Source organism: Vigna unguiculata, chromosome 6 (assembly GCF_004118075.2).
Source record: "Vigna unguiculata cultivar IT97K-499-35 chromosome 6, ASM411807v1, whole genome shotgun sequence".
Lineage (NCBI taxonomy): Eukaryota > Viridiplantae > Streptophyta > Magnoliopsida > Fabales > Fabaceae > Vigna > Vigna unguiculata.
This window is the reverse complement of record NC_040284.1, coordinates 23,579,570-23,607,132: the sequence shown is the minus strand read 5'-3', so window position 1 is coordinate 23,607,132 and position 27,563 is coordinate 23,579,570. Positions and strand designations below refer to the sequence as shown.

At 30.1% G+C, this 27,563-nt stretch overlaps 3 protein-coding genes across 6 annotated transcripts; 2 read left to right on the top strand and 1 right to left on the bottom strand.

The window, feature by feature from the left end:
• Positions 1 to 629: 629 nt before the first annotated feature.
• Positions 630 to 9,643, top strand: LOC114187610 (protein BONZAI 3-like). The gene is made up of 17 exons (XM_028075901.1): positions 630 to 761; positions 942 to 1,106; positions 3,348 to 3,395; positions 3,773 to 3,921; positions 4,032 to 4,080; positions 4,766 to 4,822; positions 6,801 to 6,980; positions 7,099 to 7,233; positions 7,348 to 7,409; positions 7,624 to 7,720; positions 7,805 to 7,919; positions 8,004 to 8,080; positions 8,236 to 8,373; positions 8,516 to 8,683; positions 8,769 to 8,882; positions 9,001 to 9,097; positions 9,253 to 9,643. The coding sequence occupies exons 2-17, from the start codon at positions 969 to 971 to the stop codon at positions 9,387 to 9,389; spliced, it is 1,761 nt and encodes a 586-aa protein (XP_027931702.1). The 5' UTR covers positions 630 to 761; positions 942 to 968; the 3' UTR covers positions 9,390 to 9,643.
• A 1,995-nt stretch (positions 9,644 to 11,638) lies between these two features.
• On the top strand, positions 11,639 to 20,286 carry LOC114187583 (protein BONZAI 3-like). Of its 4 annotated transcripts, XM_028075863.1 has the most exons (17): positions 11,639 to 11,773; positions 11,950 to 12,105; positions 15,660 to 15,707; positions 16,127 to 16,275; positions 16,366 to 16,414; positions 17,205 to 17,261; positions 17,719 to 17,898; positions 18,020 to 18,154; positions 18,367 to 18,428; positions 18,539 to 18,635; positions 18,724 to 18,838; positions 18,926 to 19,002; positions 19,230 to 19,367; positions 19,481 to 19,648; positions 19,739 to 19,852; positions 19,943 to 20,039; positions 20,124 to 20,286. In XM_028075863.1, exons 2-17 carry the CDS (start codon positions 11,959 to 11,961, stop codon positions 20,240 to 20,242), a joined length of 1,752 nt encoding a protein of 583 aa, XP_027931664.1. In that variant the 5' UTR covers positions 11,639 to 11,773; positions 11,950 to 11,958; the 3' UTR covers positions 20,243 to 20,286. The 4 variants fall into 4 exon arrangements, 3 of the variants coding, with proteins under 3 accessions (XP_027931664.1, XP_027931663.1, XP_027931665.1); XM_028075862.1 differs by lacking the exon at positions 11,639 to 11,773 and having other exon boundaries at positions 11,795 to 12,105; XM_028075864.1 differs by lacking the exon at positions 11,639 to 11,773 and having other exon boundaries at positions 12,013 to 12,105; positions 15,673 to 15,707.
• Positions 20,287 to 21,958: 1,672 nt separating this feature from the next.
• LOC114186784 (probable protein S-acyltransferase 17) lies at positions 21,959 to 26,667 on the bottom strand. Its single transcript, XM_028074799.1, has 10 exons — positions 26,473 to 26,667; positions 26,302 to 26,395; positions 25,478 to 25,572; positions 25,210 to 25,377; positions 25,057 to 25,129; positions 24,897 to 24,949; positions 23,297 to 23,388; positions 23,151 to 23,203; positions 22,928 to 23,053; positions 21,959 to 22,491 (listed from the first exon to the last, which is right to left on the bottom strand). Exons 1-10 carry the CDS (start codon positions 26,655 to 26,657, stop codon positions 22,216 to 22,218), a joined length of 1,215 nt encoding a protein of 404 aa, XP_027930600.1. The 5' UTR covers positions 26,658 to 26,667; the 3' UTR covers positions 21,959 to 22,215.
• Between the last annotated feature and the right edge of the window lie 896 nt (positions 26,668 to 27,563).

The following is a 27,563-nucleotide window of genomic DNA, read 5'->3' as shown; positions in this document are numbered from 1 at the left end:
ATGTTATGTAACTGATGATGTCATAATATATTTTGATGGATTGACTATTATTGTCAATTTTCTCTCATGTCTCTTAATGACCATAAGTACAGCTATTCATTTTGAAAAATAAGTGAGTGAGTGAAGTATTCTTAAATATTTTAAACAATTTTATAATATATAAATAGATATAAATTTTATTTTATAATTTAATTTTTTGAAATTGACTTAGATTTAAAATTTATTTTCTTTCAAAATCATGTAATAAACAATGACTTACCTACTAACAACGAAAATATAAGAGAAATTAAAAAATTAAAGTGTAGCACACATTTATATTTTTAAAAGTAATGAAATGTCAAAAAGATGTGATATACATATAGAAAAATGATATTTTGACTACTAAATTTTGATAATTTTATTTTACAACATAAGATGATAACCTCTAAATAATTTTGAAAGAATATTAAGAATAAGAAAATGAAAAAGTACAAAACTACTTAAAAAATGACACTTATTATTATAAGAAAAAATTGTAATAATTTAATACTCAAGAAATTATGGAAACCTGAACAATAATTTATATAACATATACTTTTACATCTAACTATCGTTGGCATTATTATAATATATAAATCATGTTCTTTAAGAAATACAAATAAGAGAACCTGTATCTTATTGCAAGGAAATCCACAGGAAAATGAGTAAAGTTGAACTTTCGAAAATGCTTTGGCTGCTGAAGGAATTTCGAAAACGCGTAGTTTTTCGCTATAAAAACAAAGGTACGAAAGCAGTACAGAAAGTTGGCTAGTGTTTCGGTATAGCGATTTTTGCAGCAGACGTCGTTGTTGTTATTATTATTATTATTTTGCTGATAAATAAATAATAATAAATAGTAATTATAAAATCAGAAAAAAACCCTAATCCCTTTCACACTGTTTCATTGCCATTTTGGAAATTAGAAATTCGCAGAGAGAGAGGAAGAGAGAATGGGAGCGTGTTTTTCTGATATGGAAGGAGGGAAACAAGGTGTGGGAGGGTTAGGTGAAGCCGCCAATGCGCAAAACGACGCCGTGGATTTCTTTTACAGGTCTCAAGGGTTTCATCAAATGTTCACACAAGTTGAGGTAACCATTTTTTGTTCACCATTTTCTATCAGTTCCTAACATCACTATCATCGCAAATTACTTGCACCTCGTTACTATCGCCATCGTTTTCTTTTTTATTTTGTTGACTTGACTGGGTATACTTAGATATGATGATTTGTTCAATTTGTCTTCTAAAAGAAATTCAAGAAGATGTTGAGATGAACTTCTCTTCTTGTTCCATTCTTTTACTATATTTAGTTATCATCGTGCTTTAAGCCTTGTTAAGGAGATCAATTTTTTCTTATTATATATTGTCAAACCAAACGTGGAAGAGAGGGAAAAGGCACAGAAAAGACTTTAACATAAACAAAGGGGGTGATAGGTTCAACGCAAGAAATTGACTCTTTTGCTTAGTAAAAAAAAAACCAATTACACGATATATATATATATATATATATATATATATATATATATATATATATATATATATATATATATATAACAATATATAAAGGATTTCTCTTTTTATTTATTTTTTATTTTTTAATTTTATCTTTAATTATTATTTTAAAAATTAATTATTTTATAATTAATTTATCTTTAACATTTTTTTTAAATTTTTTATTTTGACCATTATTCTAAAAACTTATTTTTAACAATTATTTTATTTAACTATTTTAAAATTTATTATATATATTTAACAACTATTATTGATCTTATAAAAATTAGAAAATGCAGACACACAAACACGACCACGCCTTTGTTTACGTAGTATATATATATATATATATATATATATATATATATATATATATATATATATATATATATATATATATATATATATATATATATATATATATATATTTAAAATAGTTAAATCAAACCTTTAAGTTAATAACAATTTAATTTAGTTATTATGTATTATGTTTAAATTTCTCAATAATAGATGGCAAAAATTTTGTGAATTTTTTTTTTTATATTTTTCTAAATTTAAAAGTATTTGGGGGTTTTTATTTTAATAATCTATTGTTTATATGTTTAAAATAAAAAAAAAACTGCTGTATTTAGATTGCTTGCCACTACAATAATTGTTATTCTGTCTTAATATGTATTTTTAATTGATATGAGAGATGATTTTCTTATTTTATTTCATATCTCGTTGTATTAGTATAATATATATTTTTTATTTTTGAGGAGCTAAATTAGAAAGTAGCATATTAAAATAATCAACTTTGTTCTTGTGATTATATTAATTTGACCTTTAGTATTACTATTGTCATCAATATTTATATAACTCAACTTATTTTGTACTTTAGTATTACATTTTTATTTCATTCTATTATATGTTGATCCCATAATCAATCTTTAGTTTTAATATTATATAACTCAACTTATTTTTGTAATTATCTAAATATCAAAATAAGTGATATTGATACATGATCTATTTGCTTGTGACAATCTTCTTTTTTTTCTTCTAAAAGGTGATTGTTATATAAACAAAAGTTATTATGCGTTTGTCTTTCTGCCTTTTTTTTTTAATTATTCTATTTCTACCAGTTCTTGTTTTTTTCTTTTTTACGAGAAGGAACTCTAAAATTACTTACAGAAAAATAAAATAATATTTTTCCTCTTTTACCTTTCTAAGTTTACCCAATGCTTAAGATCATATCAAATAATTATTTTATCAAGAACATAAAAAAAAATAATTAAACAAACGTACCCACGTACATGTTGACATATCAACATGTGTGATATTTTTACACTCTTTTAATATTTTAAAATATATTACTTAATTATTTAAAAGTGAATATTAATTGAGAACTAAAAATCAGTGATTAATTTTCTTACAAGGAATTAAAAAAATCATTTCATAAGGAAGAAATATAACATTTTTTTTTTCAAATTTTAGATAGATGAAACAAATAGTTACCAAAATAAAACATTATTCATTTTACAAATATGAAAGACGGTTATTTTTTTCTATGAATATGCAAATTGAGTTTTTATCCTGCAGTGTTTGGTATGGTTACTATTATTTAGTTTACAATTAAAAAGTTTATTTGCCAGTAAGAGACTCATGCTATTTAGATAAATTTAAACAAAATTTAAACATATCATTAACAATATTTAGGTATTTTATGAGCGCCTGTTTGTTTTTCGATTTATTTCTGTTCACTTCTCTTTTTTGTTCATTTTCAATGTACTATTTTGTTATATATTGTTGAAGCTGGACAAGGTTGACAAATACTTATGGTCATATAATCTTTTTTGCTGCAGTTATCTCTTTCAGCATCCAGCTTGGTTGATCGGGACATTGCATCAAAGGTATATTTTGTTTTATATAAGAGTGCAAATTATATACATAGATTCTAAATAGTTCTCATTTTCTTTAATTTCTTCGATGTTCTACTTATTTATGTGTGACGGTTGCCATTCTTTTTCGTCGTGAAATACCTTTCTATTGGCCTTAAATAATTTTTCTTATTAGATGTTTGTAGTAATATTTTTCAAAAAGTACATAGCATGTATTATTTTTCAATAGACAGTAGAATCTAGAATGCAAAATTTCATGGACAAACTATTTACAAAACATTTGTTTACTATAAATAAACTTGAAAATATAATAATTCTTTCTTATACATTGTTCAGAATTGGCCTTTGCAAGCATAATTAGTTGGTTTTGTTTTCTTATTTTATTTCAGAGTGATCCTATGGTTGTAGTATTTGCAAAGAAAAGAGATGGTAAATGTGAAGAATTAGGTCGCACTGAAGTAATTATGAATTGTTTGAATCCAGTGTGGATAGAGAAAATTAGTGTTGCATTTCAATTCGAAATTGTGCAACCACTTGAGTAAGCTATCCTTCATATGCGTCTTGCATCTATTCCAAGCAAAATGGTATACTTATAATGTATTGCAATAATAACTTACAACCTTTCTCTCATTTTACTTTTTTTTCCAGATTTCATGTTTATGACATTGATACAAAATATCATGGTGTTCCCACCAAGGTTTGTAACCATAATAACTCTGCCCTCGAAATTTTTATGCTTATTTAACTGGAGCATGAATTATTCCTGCATTTTTTTCTCATTAAGGACCTGACAGTAATACTATTCGTCTGAGTTAAAAAAAGCAGTTAACTCGTTGCTGCTTTCTTAATTTTTCAAAAGAAAAATATTTAGCTATACTTTTGATATTGTATATTTTCAAATTTCTTATAACCAGAGGATAAATCATATAATTATACGACACCTTATTTGTATCCTATTTGAATTTAAATTCACATTATATTTAAACATTTCTTTAAGTATTTAAAATATTTTATGAAAAGAGCTTAAAATATATTGATGTGCTATTTTTAGTTTAATTGCTCCAACACACAGTAGTAAGTAACTTCTAAGAAGTTTTGTTCTCATTTTTTTAATGTGTTTCTAGATGATCTTCAATTAAAAAAAAAAATTAAATTTTTAATTGCTTAACTAAAATGCATAATGAAAGCGAAGGGGCCAGTTTGTTAAAATGACATGTGATGTAAAATGAAACCAGACTTGTAAAATTTATATGTGTTTTTGCATTGTAATAGTACTCCATATTTTTGTATTCACTTTCTCTTGCCGAATTAGTGAATGGTTATTGACTTATGAAGTTTATAGTTGAAAACTAAGAAAAGAATATAATGTATTTTTCTTGCAGACACTAAAACTGGGAGATCAAGACTTCCTTGGAATGGCCAGTTGCACTTTATCAGAGGTCAGTCTCATTGTATTCATTTGCAATTTGATGACAAACGTGTTATTTGGGCTTAACATATATCCATTACGTAATTTTCATGTTTTAATAAACAATAAATTATCCTCACGCCTTCGTTATGTGGTTATGTTGGGTAATGGATTCTGATAAAGTAGAAATCAGTTATGAGTGTATAGAGGTGGAAAAAAATTGAAGAAATAAAAAAGGAGAAGCTTTGAATAAAGAAGAGACAAAAGGATAAAAAGTTTCACTCATAAATATATGAAATACAAGAACGCTTTTAAACTTACTCATTTTAAGATTACTTATTTTGACATTCACTAGTGCATTTTAGAGATTTTACAGCGCAGTATATGCCTCGGTTCATGCGGACCCGTTGCATAAAAGCACGCGGTGGCAATTTTGTAATTAAATTGAACTTTTATGCCTCGGTTGTCATAATAACCGAGGCATATAGTGCTAAAAAATTTGACCACCACGTTGACCTTTAATTTGAATTTTTTATTTTTTTTTTACTGAAGGAATATGCCTCGGTTCTGTAATAACCGAGGCAGTAAGTGTAATATATGCCTCGGTTCAGCACCTACCCGAGGCAGTAAGTGTAGAATATGCCTCGGTTTCGAATAACCGAGGCAGTATGGCTTCGTAGGGTTTAAAAAACCCTAAATCCTTTTGCAGCCGCGCAATCCATCACGATTTTCTTCTTCTCCGAGCATCCCCACACCACATCCAAATCTTTTCTTCTTCTTCCACTGCACCCCAGCCTTTGTTCCGGCTTCACCACCGCTCCGTGGGGGTATCGCTGGACCGGCTTCCGTCGTCCAAGGGGAGTGGTGGCGGCGGTGAGGAGGAACTCGCTCCGGTGTCGAACTCGCTCATGGCGGCCATCAAGCGGTCGCAGGCGAACCAGCGGTGGCAGCCGGAGAGCTTCCATGCGTACCAGCAGAGGCAGCACGGGGGCACGACGTCGTTTCTGAAGCACTTCGTTTTGTCAATCCTCGACGATCCAATCGTGAGTCGGGTTTTCGCGGAAGCAGAGTTTCGAAGCTGTGATGGGTGTTTATGCAAAGAGTGCTCTGAGAGGTTTTGTTGAGATGGTTCAAAAGGGTTGAGGGTGGTTTGTTTGGAGAGGGAGATTGGGGAATTTGTGAAAAGGGGTGGGAGTGGGGAAGAGGTGGTGGGTGTGAGGTTGAAGGACTTGGAGCAGCAACCCTTCATTCCGCCTGCACCGCCGCTGCTCCGTCAAATTTTTTTTTTATTTCTGATACACGATTAGGCCTCGGTTGGAGGAAACCGAGGCAGTAACTACTTTTTCTGCCTCGGGTTAATAACCGAGGCATAAACGAGAGTCTTTTTACCTCGGCAGTATATGCCTCGGGTGCGAACCCGAAGCCAAAAGTGCAAAATAACCGCTGTCGTTTGCGTTCCCTGTACTAGTGATTATTCATAGAAAGTTTTCATGAAACAGCTTAGGAATTTAAGCTAAAAATTCTAAAAATCTCATCTGTCATAAAAAGGAAAACATAAATAAGAAAAAAAGATTCATAAATATATTATTTAAGATTCTAGATGAAAGATATTATCTTAATTTTTATATAAATTTATTTACATTGATCTCATTTTTCTTAATGTTTCTTTGAAGAGCCAATCTTTTTATATAAATTTATTCACAATTCTTTTACATCAAATCTTCCTAGTCTTCCTTAACATAGTCTTTTATAAAAAGGATAATTGAAATGGTATTTTATAAAAAGGAAAATTGAGAGAGTAAAATAAATCCTATCACAAAGTATTATCACAATTCGTAATTTTAGAGACCAAAAAGATAAAAGAAGCAAAATGTGTGATAACATGGGTGATGGGACAAAAAAAAAATGAATTTTATGCATGTGTGTAATTACTTTTCCTATTTTTCCTGTTCTACTTGTTAATACTTCGCATTGAGAAATGAGATTTTGGACATTTATGTGTGCCGCAGATTGTGACTAAACCAAGTAGGAGGTTAACATTAAGGCTCCAAAACAAAAGCGGAAATGGTGGTTCAAGAAACCTAGGAGCAATTACGGTTCATGCTGAGGAAACTGTTGCTTCGAGGAGTGTAGTTGAGATGGTCCTGCGTTGTTCTCGCTTAGACAACAAAGATGTTTTTTCCAAAAGTGTACTTATTCTACATCCCATCTACATTCTTATCATTCATGCTCCCAATTACATGAGTGCATATTTATTTGTTTTGTTTGTCAAGCATTTGAAAAATCTCTCATTTATGTTTTTTTTAGGATCCTTTTCTAAGAATATCAAGAATGGTTGAAATTGGAGGTTATATTCCTATATGCAAAACTGAAGTTATCAACGACAATTTAAATCCAAAATGGAGACCAGTTTATCTTGGTGGTCACAAGTTTGGAAGCAAAGTAAGCCTGCCATATTGGGCTTAACATTTGAAGTTATGTTATTATAACATTCTAATTACTTGTTCACACAACAAGATATTTATCCAGCTTTCAAACTTTTTTACTTCTGTGCAGGAAAATCCATTATTGATAGAGTGTTTTGATTTCAATAGCAGCGGCGATCATGTACTTATTGGGTAATAATGCAACTATTATAAATTGGTTTTTTTTTTTATCTTTTAAATTTAGTATTCATAATTTTCTTAAATATTTCTATTAATGTTTTGAGGTTTTACATTATCATAAAACCATTAAAGACCGAAATATTACATTAACTTATTTCTGTGGGGCCTTTACTTTTGTAGTTCATGAATGCAAAATATATATTGATGTCAAAATTTATTGAATCAGCAAAATGCAGAAGTCGGTAGCGGACCTTGAAAAGTTATATAAAGAGCGTACGGGCGCAAATTTTGTCATATCATCCAAAAGCGACAGAAAAGAGAAGGTGTGAATCGATCCATACAAAAGAATTACTTATTTTTCACTACTCCTTTACTCAATCTCACCTTTTACAATTTCTTCCATTTAGGTTCTGAAGGGTCAACTGTTTGTGGATCAGTATTGTGAAAAGGAACGGTTAAGTTTTATCGACTACATATCTAATGGTTTTGAACTGAACTTCATGGTTGCTGTAGATTTCACTGGTAAGGGACAATTGTTCTTCTACTAGCAACGATGATTATGAATTTGATCTCTATAGTTTATTAAGCGCTTCAAATTTTGTCCAGCTTCAAATGGAAATCCTCAACTTTCAGATTCCTTGCATTACATTGATCCACATGGTCGGTTAAATTCATACCAAAAGGTACAAATAGATCGACCTCGTTTTACAGCTTATTAACATGTATTATGTACAAAATCAGGACAGTGTATTTTTTTTATGGTATTGAACAACTTCAATAATAGGGCGGCATTATCTGAATCATTGTTTTGCCTAACCAACATTAGTATTGTTTGTAGGCTATAATGGAGGTTGGAGAAGTTATTCAGTTTTATGATTCTGATAAGCGATTTCCTGCTTGGGGTTTTGGAGGGAAGATACCTGGTGGTACCATATCTCACTGTTTTAATCTAAACGGGAGCCCAGGTGGCTCTGAGGTTAGAAATTCTTCCTTTCTCTTTTTTTTTTTTTTATTTTTAGGAAAAAAGATTGTTATTATTTGCTGTATTTTATGTCCCTGCCACAGCAATTGCATTGTTGGTGTTCTATCAGTTTAACATAGCCTTCCTTTGTGATTAGGTTGCAGGAGTTGAAGGCATAATGAATGCTTATGGCAGTGCTTTGCGCAGTGTCACTCTGTCAGGACCCACTTTATTCGGTCCAGTTATCAACATGGCAGCCCAAATAGCTGGGCAATCCCTCACATCACACAACCACACCATGTACTATGTATTGCTTATCATCACGGTAATAAGATAATATAATGAATTGGTGATGCTGTTTTCTATTTGATGATAATGAAAAATCAATCAAGTGATTCATCTTCTCACAGGATGGAGTTGTCACTGATCTTCAAGAAACAATAAACGCTCTCGTTAAAGCATCTGATCTTCCCCTATCTATTCTCATAGTTGGAGTTGGAAATGCTGACTTCACAAGCATGGAGGTTTACTACTAAACTAATCCTCGTCCAAGTGTTTTCCTTAGACCCTTTTAATTATTCAGTAGCATGGCAATGCTTTGCTGGTACAGAGAAATGAATAGATACACTTGTTTGTTTGCAGGTGCTGGATGCTGATAATGGGCGTCGATTAGAGAGTTCCACTGGTCGTTTAGCTACACGAGATATAGTACAATTTGTCTCTATGAGGGAAGTACAGAGTAAGTACCAGTTGCTTCTCAATTTGCCTTTTGAGAAGACAATAAACACAATATATCAAACAAAAAGTTTACTCCTACAACTTCTCTCGTTCTAGATCTGGTTTATTTTGACTCATTTCATTTAAATGAAGTCTCTTTCATGTGTATTTTAACAGGTGGACAAGTATCTGTTGTGCAAGCTCTTTTGGAAGAACTACCTGAACAATTTTTGTCTTTCATGCGAAGCAGAGACGTCAAGCCTCAGCCACGCGCTTCTAACTTCCCTCAAGCTTCCACATCCACTATGCAATAGATTTTACCATTGCAGACCACCCACAAGCAATTTGTTTTTATTTCCATGGTTGCTCACGAAACCGGTTTAATTTTAATGGCAATAATTCAAATAGGTAAATTAGTTTGAATTTTTTCAAATTTGATTTATTCGTTTTTGTTGAAATTTAATTGTAAATAGAAGCATGAAAAATCTCAGGTATGTCAGTGTAAAGTTTTTTGTTGTTGATGGGAATCGTTAATTCAAAGAAAATGTATCTTGGGTGATTTACTTGTTATTCTTCTTCTGTATTCATTCGACATTTCGTAGATTTTCCGTTGCTGATTAAATTGTCTATATCATACATTTGTATATATACTTACCACGTAACTTATCCTCAACTTATTTTTATCAAATAACTGTATTAGAATAATCATAAAGTTTCTTTTATACTCGCACAAAATCTAATATCGTTTTTGTACGGATATTATCTTCGAAAACTATAATATGAATTAAGCCGCTTTTAATTTGTGAGATTTGGATAAATTATTTCAATTTAGTTTTAGTGTGTGTTTACTTTAGTGGATGGGTTTGAAGAAGAGAGAAGTGTGTGTTGTCTTTTTAAAGGATTTAAAGTTGACAATAAGTGAATTTGAAAGTAAAATTTATGAGAATTTGTAAAAGATTTGATTGACGTGATAGATTAAAAAAATATTTTAATAGATAGATATATAATTAAAATTACTAAAATTTTCTTCATCAATGTCCAAAACCCGAATCCATAAAATAGGAGTGTATGGATCGGTTCTAGCATAAGTGTGATTATATCCATTATCAAAAGCTTAAATGGATCGGTTTTGTAGAAGTGGGAATTTGGTCTCTCTACTATACTCTGAGTGGATTGGTTTCAAGGTCATGGGATCAGATCCCTCTTCACTTGACTTTGTTGTGGATTGGTTCCACCTCATTGGAACCCTTTTCCATCAACCACAAGTTGCATGATTTAATTATTTTCTTCTCTGCATCTTCAAACTATCAACCACGTGCATGTATGTTAAGAAATTAGGCTTTATTTGAGAGTAAAATGATATTTACGTAACATATTACTTCAAATCAACTCCATGTACGTGGAATTGAAAATCAACCCCTCTTACATCACTTAAATTAACAGGCATCTCACCTCCTAATCCATCTTTGTCATTCCTCAGAAAGAAACATCCCTTCAAACAAACACAACATTAGTGTTAATGTGGATCAAAGTTTTTTCCGGTAAACCATAAATATATTCTAAATGATTTAAAACATGATTATTTTCTTTTTTTTTGTATATTTTGACATAATATATTTTTCAATAATATAGTTATAAACTTTGAATATTTATTAACATCATAATATATTTTTTCCTATTTTTCAAAAATTAAAACACAAAAAATGCGCATAATTTTTGTATATGACTACATATTATACGTGTTTTTTTAATTAGTGATTCTATCACTTGACTGGTACACGTAGCACTTCATTCCTTCAATTTTCTAATTTTGTAATTGAATATATTAGCTTTTTATTTTTTTTACACATTCTAAATTTATATATTGATTCTACTATTAAATAATAAGCTCACATTGATATAAAAAAATGTAGAATATTATATGATAACAATATACATTATTTTCTAAAGAAATTCTTCCATCCATAATAAACATATTATTTTTAAATAAATTGTTCCATCGCTATAGCTGTTGATTCCCACTATATATATATATATATATATATATATATATATATATTGAATTATTATGATGAACAAAGTCATGATTCAGACATGTATGCCCGTTTGAAGGGGTGTGTACAAAGCTTTCACTTCGATTTCGGGCACTATTTCTCAGGTGCAATTATTTTTCAGCAGTTACACGTCACACAAGAGAGTTCAAGACTTTCTAAAACAAGATATTTAAAAAGAAATATGTAAAATTAAAAGTGTAGTTCGTATTTTGTTAATTGAAAAACTTTTACAAGAACAATAAACAAAAAATTAAAATATTTTTACCTGACGAAAGCATATAAAAAAAAATACAAATATTCACTACATAAAATAAACAAGTGAAAATATTATTAAATATATATAGTAGATTTAAAATTAAACACTGGAGGAATCTATCCGAGTCTATGCTTATACATGGAAAACACACCAGAAATGAGTAAGAATGACTTTTCTTCTTTCATAGAAAAATAAATTAAATTAGGTTTTACATCAATGAATGACCCTTGCTTCTTCTGCAAGTTCTTTAAATGCTTGTTAACATAAAATATCAATTATCACTCTTATTACACGTTTTCTCTCTAACATGTCTCCCTTGAAGTGAAAGTTCACCGAAACGGATTAGAATACGAATGGAACGACGCGTTTCTGTCACAAGCTATAAAAGGTAACGAACGCGCTGCTCTCTCTGTGAAGCTCAAACGTAGCCATGTTTGGACAAAGCGTTATTATTATTATTTATTATTAACACGAATAAACAAATAAGCACTATAAAATCACAGAAACCCTAATCCATTCACTCACTGTTTCATTAGAGTATAAAAATTAGAAACCGTTTTGCAGAGAGAAAAGATGGGAGGGTGTTTTTCGGATATGAAAGGAGGGAAGCAAGCGGTGGGAGGGATACGTGAAGCAGCCACCGGCGTTGAACCGCAAAACGACGCCGTTGATTTCTTTTACAAGACTCAAGGCTTTCAGCAGTTGTTCACGCGAGTTGAGGTATTTCTTCTCAACTTCTTTTCTATCGTTCAATCTATTCACTCTCACTGCAATTTTTTTCTTCAGTTCTTTCGCATACTGTTATGATCTGTTCCTGTTCACGGTTCACCTTGTTTTCAGAAAAAAGAAATGTAGAGAAATTTCGGATAATTTTTTTTCTCTTAATTTGTGTTAATTATTAGTTATATTATACTTGTTGTATGCTTCACGCTTTTGCCTGCGAACAAGTTAGCTCCAGTTTTACTGTATATATATCATCCAGTCAAACCAAACGGATTGAACCGGAAAACAGCGACAAGATTCATAGTAAAACAAAGGGATAAAGGAGAGAAAATTTAAAAAAGAAAGATAATAAATAAATAAATACTATTTATTAAAATGGGAGAAAATAAATATATCGATCATCTTAAAATTTAACATAGCCAAGCATGAAAATAAAAATAAGTAAAAATATTATAAGTATAGTAAATTTATCTCATTTTTAATTATATATAAATTTAATTATAATTTTGGTCAATAAAAAAATATACATGCTAATAATATTTAGGAAAAAAAAAATAATATTATATATATATATATATATATATGAAAATATATCAAATTACAATAATATAACTTCTATTAAATGTTACAATGTAAAGTATGTATTTCAATATTTTTTTTCTTCAAAAACTAACCGTTAAATTCAAAATATTATATTAATATAAAATTATTTGGTATGTAGTATATAAATAAAAATCCACTAAATATATATATTATTACCATGTGAATTATTTAATCACGTAGGATATATATAATCATCGTATAAAATTATAATTGAATAATTTAAATGATAAAATTTACTATATATATATATATATATATATATATATATATTTCTCAATTTTATTTTTCATTTTAAACATAAGATTTTTAACTATGATGTTTTATATAAGCTATGTTAAACATCTTGCTTAACCTGTATATATCAACACCCTTAATAAGCAAAGAAGGTCTCTAGTTTACAGTTAATTAATGTTTCATGTTATAAAAATGTATACTGACTAATAAAAATATTAGACTATTTTTGTAAGTTAAATTAATATATGAATCAAAATGATTGAACAATTTTTTATCGATCATCAAGTGAAAATAATTTTTTCTTTACTCAAGCCAACAATATTATATCTGGAGTAATTGGATTCATTGACTTTTGGAAAAGTATTTTCTTTACTCAAGCCAACAATATCATATCTGGATTAATTGGATTTATTGACTCATGTAAAAGTAATCGTGCTTTCATTATTTTTAGACTTTTGAATTATTGCTACGGTCTATATTTTGGCACTTGTTTTACTATATTTAGTTCAAGTTTATATTTTGTCACTAATTATGATTACTTGATTTTTTTTTTTTTTTTAGATTTTGGTATCTACCATTAAGTTTATCATACTGATTTCATATCACTTTTCGTGTATATATATATATATATATATATATATATATATATATATATATATATATATATATATAAAAGTAATTATACATAAGATAAAAAGTATTATAAAATATTTTCAAATATTTATCAATAATATATTATGATATAAAAATTTATTTCATATAAGAGTTTTTACATCTTTAAAATATTATAACATAATATCTCATTATATAATAATTGATTGTAATATATAATAAAATTAATAATAAATTATTACATCATACGATATTATTTATAATTATCTGAAAGAAATTTTATAATATTATATTTATATAAAAAATTATATAACTATATAGATTAAAAGTAAAAATAACTTATTTTGATGGTAAAATGCAGAAAGTAACATTTAAAAACATTAAAACATGAGTAACAATTTTATGTGAGCCGATTCAAGAATGTTTTTAGGCGTGAAAAATCACGTGATTTTAGTTCATTTCTATGTTTTGAATTTTTTTCTTCAAAATGTCAATGAATCCGCATCAAATTTGACACGGTTGACATGTTTTTAAAGTTTGAATGATACTTTAAAATAACTTTGTATATATAATTTAATCTGTATAGCATATAAGTTTTTTAATGGTTGAAGTATACATAATTATATTAATAATTAAATCAAAAACATTTTTCAAAACAAATGACGAAATATGGACAACGAGATTAATGCAACGGTCTTAAACAAGAGAAAAAAAAAATTAGAGGAATGTATGTATATATGTGTGGATTTTAGGGTCTAGAGGGTGGGAGGAAAATGAAGGTTTTATTTAGTTGGAAGGAAATAAGACAGGGGAGAGTGGAAATATCAGTGATGGAAATAAAGAAACAATATGTTAAATGCTACCTGTATTTTTTACTTTATATTTTTTTTAGTTATCGTTTTTTTTTTCTTAAACAAAACTTTTAATTTTTACTTCATATTTTACATACTTTTATTTTTCATCATTTATTTTCATTCTACCTATGAATTCAAGAAACAATGATAAAAAATTTAATTTGGTTTTTTTATATCTTTCATGAACATCTTTAAACGAGATGAAGAGTGATTATGGCCCTTATAAGTTTGAAATTACATTGAAAAATATTCAAATCGAAGTAATTTGCTTAGATTATTATAATTTAGAATTCCAACTGAAATTCAAAAATAGGAGCAGTTATTGGATTTAAAATTTCAAATATCTCATCATTTGTCAAATATTTATTAAAAATTATTCAAATTTTATATATTTTAGTTTGTATCCAAAAAATTTATTGTCTCGAAATTGAGTTTAAGATGATATTATTCTCTGTTCATTATCACATTAGATGTGTCGGACATTATCAAAATTATGACATTTACTACCCTACATTGTTTACATCAGGTTGTAGTCATATGTTAGATTAGTGATGTAAATGCATTTACACTAGTGGGTTATATAAGTTCGCTCATGATTTTTTGGTACAAAATCTCTTCTCGAAACAACATAAAATGAATTAAAAGTCTTATAAAAATGAGAAAAAAAAATATATACAAGAAGAAAAGAATAACAAATATGGGTTTATTTATGACTCGACTTCCTTAGTACAAAATCTCATCTTGATATATATTCATGAAAAAGAAAAATCCTTGAGAAAGTGGACACCAATGTGAAAGTGGCTCAAATGTAGTCTCACGATGAATATAAAAAAAATAGAAGAAGAATATTTAAGAAGAAAGTTTCCTCAAATTCATTACCATTTTGAGTTCAAATTGATGTTATTCATTTGAAATTATTTATATTTCAGTAATGATGAATTTCCTCCAAAGAAACCAACACATTTCATGGGGTCAGAATTTAGTTTTCTTTAAGAGGTTGTTAAACATAAGCTCTAGACCAATTAACCACCTTGATACCTCTGACTAAACCCGTCCACCAAAATGAATAATGTTCTTTTATAATTTTTTTTCTTACATGATAAAGCATGTTTAATTATTTTACGATTGTTTGTTCTCTAATTTATTTGCAGTTCTTTTTCTTTTGGTTCTTTAAATATGCTGTTTGTTATTATTATTGGAACACTGGACAAATGTTTATAGTCTCACTGTAATATTAATTTTCTGCAGTTATCTCTTTCAGCTTCCAACTTACTTGATCGGGACATTACCTCAAAGGTATATTTTCTTTTAGATAACGGTGCAAAATGGACTATAAAATTTGTCAATGTTTCATGCTTATTTATGTGTGACTTGGTTTTCTTTTTCTTTGTGAAATACTTTTCCATTTGCCTTAATCTATATCATTGCAGCTTGTTATGATATGCAAATTGATAACAGTTCTGAACAATCAAATTACGCTAATCATGCCATGATTTGAAGTTATTTTGTTTACAAACTAGAATGTAAAATATTGTTCGTCGTGTCTTTGTTCCTCCTCAAATTCCTGTTATTGTCTTGATTAACGACTTTATATTTGTAAACTGAAAAATATTTGACGGTGGCAGCCTAGGTGCGAATACCAAGTAACTTGTACATTGTTCAAAATAGGCCTTTTTGAGTATAATTTAGAGCTTTGTTTTTTTTTTTTATTTCAGAGTGATCCCATGGTTGTGGTATTTGCAAAGAAAAGAGATGGTCAATTGGAAGAACTAGGTCGCACTGAAGTAATTATGAATTGTTTGAATCCAGAGTGGATAGAGAAAATCAGTGTTGCATTTCAATTCGAAATTGTGCAACCACTTGAGTAAGCTATTCTTCATATCTGTCTTTGCACCAACAATTAATGTATTGCAATGATGACTTATAATTCCCTTTCATTGTATTTTTCTTCCAGATTTCATATGTATGATATCGACACAAAATATCATGGCGTTCCTGCTAAGGTTTGTAAACATAATTACTCTGCCCTCTTAAATTAAACCCCTTTATAATTAGTTATGAATAGGCAAGTTAACGTATAATTGGCCACAGACAAGGACTAAGTTGAATATACAACTAAAAGCCTTCGAAGTTATTTTTTAAATTTTGTATGTTATAATTTGTAAATTGTAAATCTATCAATTACTATTCAGTGTTTTACAAAATGAAAATTTTAGAATGTAAATTGCAAAAAGCCAACTACTTTCAACACACCATTTTTCGTGACCAGGAATTTAAACATTTATAAGTGTTTTAGAGGATTTACAAAAATTATCTGTGATATGCCTGTAGGTTGTTTTTAATTTGTTTTATTAGGCTCTCTTTTAAAGAGGTCACTAAAACAGTTTAGTACCTTGTAAGAAAATAATTTTATCTTATTTATTTTCAATTATATAATAATTTAGACAAATACTTATATATGAATAAATATTAAATAAGTTATTTAGCTAAAAGGAGTACTAGCGTTGGTTAAATTTGAAGATTCGACCTGTTCATCTCCTTTCTACTTTATATAAAGTTTAAGTCATGGTAGAATCCTATATTAAAATGCATGAGAGGGGAAGGGGATGTCAACTTATTAATGTGGTGTGAAGTAAAATGAAGTTAGACATAGAATGTACAGATACAAGCTTTATGCATTCCAAATTTATGTTCTTACTTTCTCTAGCCTAACTAGTGAATTGTTATGACTTATGACTTATGAAGTTTATATGTGAAAACCAAGAGAAAGTTTCGTTTGTTGTTCTGTTGCAGACACTAAAATTGCGAGATCAAGAATTTCTTGGAATGGCCAATTGCACATTATCAGAGGTCAGCACCATTCTTTTCATTTCAAATCGTTAAGGACAAACATGCTTCTTTTGGCGGCATAATATATTATTAAATTCTCATTTTTTTGTAAACAAGTTCACGCTTTATACGGGGAGATTTTTATAAACTGTGAATTCTGATAAAATTATACATTTCATTTCATAGTGTATTTAGTTGGAAAAAAAAATAGAGATGTAAAGAAAATTTTAAAATAAGAGGCAAAACATAATATGTTTTTTTTATATTTTATTTAAGAAGTGTCAGTTTTGAATATAAATCCCGTCAGTTAAATTAACTAGTTATGTTTCCAAACAAAATTTAGTAGAGTTTTTTACTAAAAGGAAAAATGAAATAATTACATGCCACCCGTGTAAGCAACTTAACAGTTAATACTGTTGCATTGAGAAATGAGATTGTGTACACTGACGCTGGTGTAAACTGTGTTTGTGCGAGGCAGATTGTGACTAAACAAAGTAGGAGGTTAACATTAAGGCTCCAAAACAAAAGCGGGAATGGTGGTTTAAGAAACCTAGGAGCAATTACGGTTCATGCTGAGGAGACTGTTGCTTCGAGGAGTGTAGTTGAGATGGTCCTTCGTTGTTCTCGCTTGGACAACAAGGATGTTTTTTCCAAAAGTGTACTTATTCTACATCCCATCTACATTTTTATTATTCATGTTCTCTTATTTAATTGAGTGGATCTTTATTTGTTTTGTTTGTTTAGCACTTGATAATCTCTCATATATGTTTTTCTTGTAGGACCCTTTTCTAAGAATATCAAGAATGGTCGAGAGTGGTGGTTATATTCCTATCTGCAAGACTGAAGTTATCAACGACAATTTAAATCCAAAATGGAGACCAATTTGTCTTGGTGGTCACAAGTTTGGAAGTAAAGTAAGCCTACCATATTTGGGCTTAACATTTGATGTTACAAATCATTGATTTTGGGTATGGGATAAGTTTTCTTTAAATGTTGTATAAGGGGAGAAATATAGAGAAAAAAGAAAAAAAAATCGTTATTAATTAAATTACAGAAACAAATTTATAAACACTCTTTTATACTCTAAATATTATTTTTAACTTTCTTTCTCACGTTAAAATTACAGGATAATCCATTATTGATAGAGTGTTTCGATTTCAATAGCAGTGGCGATCATGTGCTTATTGGGTACTATTGTGTATATTATAGTACATTTTTTATATTTTTGTTGTGCCTATTTTTTTTTTTCTAGGGTCATGGATGCAAAATATATTGATATCAAAACTTAATGCAACCAGTAAAATGCAGAAGTCAGTAACAGAACTGGAAAAGTTATACAGGGAGAAAACAGGCGCAAATTTTGTCATTCCATCCACACGAGACAGGCAAGAGAAGGTGTTTACTGATCCATGCAATAAAATTATGTTTTTTTTTTCTCTACTCCTTTTGCTTAACTTCAATTTTTACAATTTGTTCAACATAGGTTCTAAAAGGTCAACTATTTGTGGATCAATATTGTGAAAAAGAACAGTTTAGTTTTATTGATTACGTATCTAATGGTTTTGAACTGAACTTCATGGTTGCTGTAGATTTCACTGGTAAGTAACAATTGTTCTTCTATTCTAGCAACGGGTGATTGTGAATTTCATAATTGTATTTTGCTGAGTCCCTCAAAATTTGTCCAGCTTCAAATGGAAATCCTCAACATTCGGATTCTTTGCATTACATTGATGCATATGGTCGGTTAAATCCATACCAAAAGGTAAGCTTGATCTCTTCTACTTTCCAATGAATGATTCTGAACTTTTCAATCATTTACTTGTGAAATCGATCACACTCAAGGTTCTACAGTTTGCGATAATATATTCTGAACAAAATCAAGACACTGTATGTTTTTACTTCCTTGTATATGGTATTGACGAACTTCAATAAAGGGGTAGCATTACCTGAATTATTGATTTGACTAATCGACATAGTATTTGTTTTTAGGCTATAATAGAGGTTGGAGAGGTCATTCAGGTTTATGATTCTGATAGGCGGTTTCCTGCTTGGGGCTTTGGAGGGAAGATGCCGGGTGGTACCGTATCCCATTGTTTTAATCTAAATGGCAACCCAGGTGGCTCGGAGGTCAGAAATTGTTTTTTATTATTTGCAGTATTTATTTTATCCCGACGATAGCAATTATCTAAATGGTGTTCAATCAATTTAACATATAAAAGTTAGTTTTCCTGTGAGTTTAGGTTGTAGGAGTCGAAGGCGTAATGGATGCTTATGCCAATGCTTTACGCAGTATCGCTCTTTCAGGACCCACTTTATTTGGCCCAGTTATCAACATGGCAGCTCAAATGGCTGCGCAGTCCCTTTCATCACAGTACAACACCAAGTATTACGTATTGCTTATTATAACAGTAAGATGATGATGATGAATTGATAACTATGTTTTGTTATGGTATGATTATGATATATGAATAACTAATTAAGTGTTGATCTTCTTGTAGGATGGAGTTGTTACGGATCTGCAAGAAACAACGAACGCTCTAGTTAAAGCATCTGACCTTCCCTTATCGGTTCTCATAGTTGGAGTTGGAAATGCTGATTTCGCAAGCATGGAGGTTCACTCTTCGCCCTTGGCCATTAAATATTTACTACAACAAAACAATGTTTTATTGTTAGATATAATATATTTAGTTGTTGGGTTTCAGGTACTGGATGCTGATAATGGACGTGGGTTAGTGAGTTCAACGGGTCGTGTAGCTACACGAGATATAGTGCAATTTGTCCCCATGAGAGAAGTTGAGAGTAAGTAGCAGTTGCTTCTGAACCTTTTTGGTTTCTCTTTTAAGTAATGATATGTAAAACTAAAAACTTATGAGCTTTTGGCAGGTGGGCAGATATCAGTGGTGCAAGCTCTTCTGGAAGAGCTACCTGATCAATTTTTGTCTTTTATGCAAAGCAGGGATATCAAGCCTCAGCCACAGGTATCGACTTCCGCCATGCTATAGAATTTTGAAGAAAATGGTATCTTAGTATCAATAATAAAATATATCCTCCAACCTTATGGCATCACTTTCATACTGTAATGAGAATCTCGGCCAGATTCCCTCTCTACCTTCTATTGCGGACGGTTCTGGTTTCAGAGGCTTACACCCATTTTTATTGATGCCTATGATAGTACAAAAATTAAAATTAGGATCTATTTTATTGTAAGACAATCATACTATAGCATATATTTTTTTACTCTCACAATTTACTTCACGATGACATTTGGTGAGTCATTGATTAATGTATCAGTATTTTTTTCTTAAATAAATGACTCATTTTACATGTCAGAAAGTAAAGAATAAGAATAAAAAAATGAGAGTCATAGATTAATTTTCCTGTATATGTTTTAAATCCACTAATATTAGAAATTGTTTATCATCACTGTAACTTCTTTAATGAGTTAAAACTAATAGGGATATGAAAGATAATAATATGTACAATAAATAATTACCAAGGAAGACGATCTGATAGCATAACTGGAACCTTTTCCATAGAAAAGAAAAAATGAAGCGGATCATAAACAGAATTGAACTGAAGAACAACACATTATGAGAATTTTGGACAGTAGACGAGAATAGAAATATCCTAAACTGAGAGATATTATTGTTGACATACTTCAAATGATTAAGATTATAGTAATTGGCCATCTTCAAAACAGCCTCAGAAAGGAGTGCTCATTTTTATATGGATCAACCATGGTTACAACATGGGCTTTTATAAGTTCACCCCTTAATATAAACATTATCTTCTAAATGACTTCACTTTTAGTACAAGATGTTTACTTCGTATCAACTATATCAAAAATATAAAACTTCATACTCTAACCGCAAAAGCAGACTTCATAGCCTAATTACAATAATCATTTAATATCTATTTTATATATAAACAACATTTAATGAATAATTAGTGTTCGCAAACGTTTTATTTAATACTCAATTTGAATGTTACCCAAATCATTTGATTCATTTATAAACACGAACCAATTTTGATGAACATATTTTTCTTTCATTTTTACCATGTCACTAACCGTTATTTTAAATTAAAATAATTTAATTTCTATTTTTACCCTTAAAATAACCATGATTCTAAATTTAATTATTTTATGAAAAAATAAAACTATTTTGCCATTATATCATTTATAATAACATTTTTTAATAATAAAAAGTTATCAAATTATTTATCGCTATAATTATTTTTAATAAAAAAATATTTTCTAATTAATGAATTTTTATTAGATTAAAAAGATATTTGACACTTATTCATACTGTAATGGGGAATCTCAGCCAGATTCCTTCTCTACTTTCTACTGCCGATGGTTCTGTTTTCAGGCTTACAGAACCCATTTTATTGATGCCTACAACTGATAGTAAAAGAATTGAAATTAGGATCTATTTTATTGTATGTTTTAAAACCGCTAATATTAGAAATTGTTTATGATCAAGTAAAGATCAAATACACTATAACTTTTTAAAAGCCAGTTATTGAATTTAAAACAGGTTTTCAACCGGTTCGCAGAAAAAAAAAAAGCTTTAGTTTGGATATCGTCCACTTTTGGCAGTAATATAGTGGCAGTAATATAGCCAAACTGTGCGCTACACAGTGCCATCGATGAGTTTTACAGGCAAAATAATTTAACAAAGAGCCGCTGGACAAAAAATTAAAAATAAGTGCAGTGATTACAGATATCTTTCTGCTTTTACTAGAAACAAATAGTACATCACAACCAAAAAAAGCAGACACGGAGGGTTATCAAGTACAACCAATCAATTCACTCTACACCTACTCTAGAACTCTAATACATAATATCATATTTCTGGTTTTCAAAATATTTATTGGGTAATCTAAATAAATGCATAGACATACTATCCACTCAATTTATGTGCAACTAGCCCACAAAGCTCTTGAAACGAAAACACGTTAGTTAGGATCATACTCATCTGGACTTCAATTTGTTTTGTGTAAAGGACCACCTTGCAGAGAAAGGGGAAATAACCTCCTGAATATTGTGGAAGAAACCTTTATCGTAAACATTATTCTTAACAACTACCACATCTTCTAGAGGTGATTTTCTAAAGAAGGCTCTCCATTTGCTAGATGAGGGCTGTTTTTCACTGCTAATTCCATCGATACTTTGCTTTAGGGCTTCTGCGCTCACCTTTGCTTCTCTTAGCTTCCTCTGCCACTCAATGTAGTCTTGCCACTTAAAAGTCTGTGATCCACATAGAAACCTTTAGTTTCATTGAGCATTAGGGGGCCATTAGCATCTCATAAACATGCAGTTTTCTGGCTAAAAATAGGACGCAAAAATTGAACAGTGATAAACAATATAGAGCAATTTTACTCGAACAATTCTGCATTCTCAAACCAGCAAGAACTCTAAGGTGAAATTCAACTATCCAGCGATCATGCAAACTTCAAATTAGGTAATATGTACCGCATTTTCTTCTAACTTAATGGGAACGGACACAAGAAATCCATACCATACTCTACATCTCTAATTCAACTATTTAAATGCATAGCATTCTGATCCATCCCTATAATTTTTATTATCAAATAAGAAAAAAAAAAGATAAGGAATTATTGACACGACCTGGCTCCTTATACTACATATTACTAAATACATTTGAAGGTTAGGTAGAAGGTACCTCATTAGTGGTAGTATTGGTAATGCAAAGCTTTGCATGGTAACCAAAGAAACCAGCTAACAGCATCCCAATGATTGCAAGGAACACCATAAGAAGTATCTGAGTGTTGTAAGAACCCAACAACCACTGTATGATAACAAAATATCACAAACCACTTTAATGGAAAACAGGGAATAAAAATAGAAAACATAATCAGCATGTACAGACAAAACAAATCCCTCACCTGCACAACATTAGGAGCTAAATCCAGAAAAGAATTTTCTATTCCATAATAAACTGCTTGGTTATGGCAAGGATAGAAAAGTATCAAAGTTAGTAAAAAGAAAAAACCTAATCCGAAGATGGATATTAGTTGAAAATATATATTACCAGTTAGAATATCAACAACTCTTAATTCCCTTAGTCTTCCAGCAAGAATCAAGCCAATGGCAACTGTTCCATACAAGCATATAAGGAAATGCCTACAAGATGTAAAAGAATCACAACTACAAATAGAAGCAGAGATGAAGAATGTATAACCTATTGCAAATACATGGTAAAGTTGAAATCAGTGACTAAAACTATTATTACTAAGATTTTCTAGTTATCTATACTACACATCTCATTGGAGGGAGGAAAAAGATTGAATAGCATTTAAAAGATTTCAAAATAGCACATTAAAAAACACATACTCACAATGTTTGTAAAGTTTAAGACTAAAGTGATAATAATGGAAGAGTGAATTGGTAAAGAAATAGTTAAGTACCATGTCGGAACTGAAGTTTTCTTTTCAGAATACATATAAAATTTATCAAACAGAAAATAGGTACACAACATAGTTATTAGAATTGTAAATTCACGATTAGAATCCTACAATGTGACACGATTTGGCTACCTGTGGTACAGATACAATAACGGTGAAGTTAAATTATCTTCTAAAATAAGAGAAAGAAAAGTGAGAGGGAAAAGATGAAAAAAGATATAAAAGAAACTGGAATGCAGTAGGGCCGCCCAATCACTCTGTACGCTAAGGAAATGGATAGAACTTGGTATTGGTGGTAGCCTTCTGCCCTATAGTACAACAGCAAGAAAAGCCAAGGGAAAATCCAAAAATAAAGGAATAGGAAGGATGTTTAAGCATGTACAAATTTATATCCAAAGTGCAAAAATATACTGGCAGTAGCTATTTTTTTTGGTTGGATCAAATATAATCAATTTCAGTCTTATTTGATATATATATCATCTACTTCAGTAATAGTATTTCACGTTTGTTTCTGGATCATAACTTGTCTTAGGATTGATTGGAAATTAATCTATTGATCTCGATTGAAAATACATCACTTAATGAATCGTGACTCTAGGAATAGGATTTAACTCGTTGATTGTTCTATATTGCAACGCAGGTTTATTCAGTTGATGGTTGAAGAATTGATGATTGATAAATAAACATAGGATCCAAATTTTAAGGGATTAATGATTGGTGATTTTTATCAATTATTACAACATTGGATAGTGAGAGAAAAAACTTATATGATCACGGTTGGTCATGAGAAGGAGATTAGTGAAGTTAGATCCCAACAATGCTGTGAATATTGTTAAACTTTCTTCGTTTGTAGTTAGTTCTTCAATCAATTGCTCTCTCTTATAGCAAGCTAACTAAAACTTGTGAGTTATGTTTTTATGCTTATAATTGGAGAAAATCATCAATTACTTGAACAGAAACAATAGAAGAATAATTATATCACACAAGTCCATGAGAAGCAACTATAACTTATCACTATCCACATTGCCAATTTTCCACACCAACCAAATGACAACAGGTACCACTTGGAATATTTTTTGTGAACCTCTAATTTTTATTTAAGGAGAGGAAACTTCAAAAAAAATTGCTTAGTCTCTCAATGCATTGTATATTCTTGGGTTCTTGCTAAGGGAGTTAGATTAGACTACACAAAAATGATACTTATGTAAGAATACATGGCGAACTCACCATAATAGAAATGCCATGAAATACCGTGTGTTTTTCTCCCCAATGCAATTGTTCTGCGAGTTAAACAACTTCAGTACATCTTCAAAAAAGCATATGATATATATTAAATGAGAACCACACGAGCAACCTTATCAAGAGGAGAGTTTCAAAGATTACTAACCATCCATCCACAGTGATGATCAAATCGAGCAACACACCGGTCACAAATGCTGCAGTGTTTAGACCTAGCAGGTCTGCAGAAAAAAATTAAGATAGTTTTATAGATGGACATAGCCAACATTTCAACAAAATTCAACAACACTATCAAACTCACTTTTGAATTTTGCAAGTGGAACATTCTTTCTCTGAGTATATAATATTATCATAGGGATAAGCAGAAATATAATGAGAAACATTCTCAGCGTTTACGGTCCCGGGATCAGAAAAGCTGGTCAAAAGAAAGAGCATAATTCCAACAGCAACTGCCAATAAGCTTGTGTACCTAAACAAAAATATAAGGTCTAACAAAATTCAGGATAGAATAATGCTGAAGAAACCATTAAGTAAAAAAAGAGTACAACATTGGCCCAGCACTACACTACCTGTGAATTCCACTTATATAGTATCCGGGGATATAGGCAAAGCAAGAGTTGGCAACGAAATAATAGGTAACACCTATTATCACAATGTATATGATCTGCACAAACAGAAGTTTAATATTCAAACCAATGGAGAACATAAAAAATGCAGTCGAGACTTTCTGAAAAGAAAAGAAAAACCACGGTGTCATCCCTAGGATAATATGCAAAGAGTTAAATTATTCTTTTATTTCCTATAATTGCCTCCATTTTATGTCTTAATTCCTATACGAGAAAATTAGACGTTCTGGTCCTCACAAATTCTGTAGCAGTTTATCCGTGCTAGAAAAGTTTTCAATGATGTTAAAATATGGTCCGAATATTATCTTGTATCCACATGAGAATCGGAACTTGCAGTTTTATCGTACAGGGACTAGAACTTTTAAATTGTCAACTATAAGGACATTCAAGACAGTGCAAGCTAAGGATATCGCCATGATCCTAAAAGGATACACGAACTGGAGGCATTTGCATCCCATTCTTAGTAAGTATTGCACATAAAAGACACAAATAAGAAGTATTCACACGTCAGAAGTGAGCAAATCGTAACCTAGATAATATATAAAAAAAAAAAAACGATTTCCGTAATGAATTAGGCGAAGTAATTTATTCAATGAAAAACTAGAGAAATTGCTTATGGATTCCACTGTCATGCTAGTTGTAGGTCACAATTCATAAAACGCAACGCAGAAGACTGATAAATTCATGCGTCGAAATAGGACGAAGAATTTCACTACGTCGCTAACAGAATCGAAGAAATGAATCGAAATAGAAAATAACAGCAGTACCTGTAGAAGAGGATTGGGACGATCGCAGCAGTAATATTCGACAGAAAGAACCGCGTCCATGCACTTATGGCCGAAAACTGCGCCAACGAAACGCCTGCAGAAGAGAGAGTGAGAGATGAAGCAATTGAAATTGAAGGAAGCGAAAAAGGAATTTGAGAGAGAGATAGTTACAGAAAGTAATCGTAAGCGCCGAAAGTGAGAAAATAGTGTATGCGTTGGATGAAAGTGCCTTCGAAGATTGGCCATCGACCGCAGAGGAAAGAAACAACGACCACCGCAGTGACCAAACCATGGCACACCAACAACCACTCTACGCCCATTACTCCTTTCTCTTGTGACCGTGCCCATTCCATCATTTTTACACCCCTTTCCAGATCCAACGGATGATTTTTTTTTGATAAATTATATAGTATAAAATATATTACAAATAATATTATGATTTAAATATGTCTTTACTTTTCTAAATTTGAGATAAATTTGTTTTATTCCATTTTTATCCTAAATCTAAGATTCATTTCTCCCCTATTTGTTTAATATGAGATAGAATGAATAATTAGTTTTCAAATTGATATTTTGATATTTATTGGTTATTTATTTTTTATATTGAATCATAGTATATTCTAATTGGTTAATTATCAATTATAGTAATTAGAAAATCTAGTGATTGAAATAAATCACAAAAATAATTTACTTTAAATACAATTAGAAAATCAAGATATTAAATGATTATTATAAATAATCAAGATATTCAACAACATCTATATTAAAGCTGGAATTATTATCTCATTATAGTAATTAAAAAATCTAGTGATCGCAATAAAACACAAAGAATTTACTTTAAATACAATTAGTGATCCCATAAATAAAAATAATAATAATAAAAATGTATTATTAAAATATTTTTAGTTGATATATAGATTTCAAATGTTGAAGCGAATTAGAAAATGACAACTAAAAGTGTTGACCGGGCAAGTATAATTGTCTGTTTAGCACAAGTTAACTGAAAGTTCAATCTGATAGCGTGACCAAACCCGTAATGGGTCCAATTATACCCGATCAGACCAGTCAATTCAAGAAGCTTCTTCGTCCATTTCCATAACTTCCATATAAAAAAAAATCATTTTTTATTTATTTTTATACAATCAAAAAATTAAAAATGATTTTTAAATTATGTAATTTAAAAATATTTTTTTCTTAAAAAGGCATTCAAATTATATAATTTAGAAGTTAAAGATAATTTTTGTATTGTATAATTTAAAAGT

Excerpts from the sequence above, each read along its gene's own strand:
- LOC114187610 (XM_028075901.1), top strand. The coding sequence starts at position 969 with ATGGGAGCGTGTTTTTCTGATATGGAAGGAGGGAAACAAGGTGTGGGA. Across the intron at positions 7,721-7,804 it reads AAAGCGACAGAAAAGAGAAG|GTTCTGAAGGGTCAACTGTT; the intron begins GTGTGAATCGAT and ends TCTTCCATTTAG. Across the intron at positions 8,374-8,515 it reads GGAGCCCAGGTGGCTCTGAG|GTTGCAGGAGTTGAAGGCAT; the intron begins GTTAGAAATTCT and ends CTTTGTGATTAG.
- LOC114187583 (XM_028075863.1), top strand. The coding sequence starts at position 11,959 with ATGGGAGGGTGTTTTTCGGATATGAAAGGAGGGAAGCAAGCGGTGGGA. Across the intron at positions 16,276-16,365 it reads GAAATTGTGCAACCACTTGA|ATTTCATATGTATGATATCG; the intron begins GTAAGCTATTCT and ends TTTTTCTTCCAG. Across the intron at positions 18,429-18,538 it reads GGCGATCATGTGCTTATTGG|TAAAATGCAGAAGTCAGTAA; the intron begins GTACTATTGTGT and ends TAATGCAACCAG.
- LOC114186784 (XM_028074799.1), bottom strand. The coding sequence starts at position 26,657 with ATGATGGAATGGGCACGGTCACAAGAGAAAGGAGTAATGGGCGTAGAG. Across the intron at positions 25,378-25,477 it reads TATATAAGTGGAATTCACAG|GTACACAAGCTTATTGGCAG; the intron begins GTAGTGTAGTGC and ends ATTTTTGTTTAG. Across the intron at positions 23,204-23,296 it reads AGTTGTTGATATTCTAACTG|TTTATTATGGAATAGAAAAT; the intron begins GTAATATATATT and ends ATAACCAAGCAG.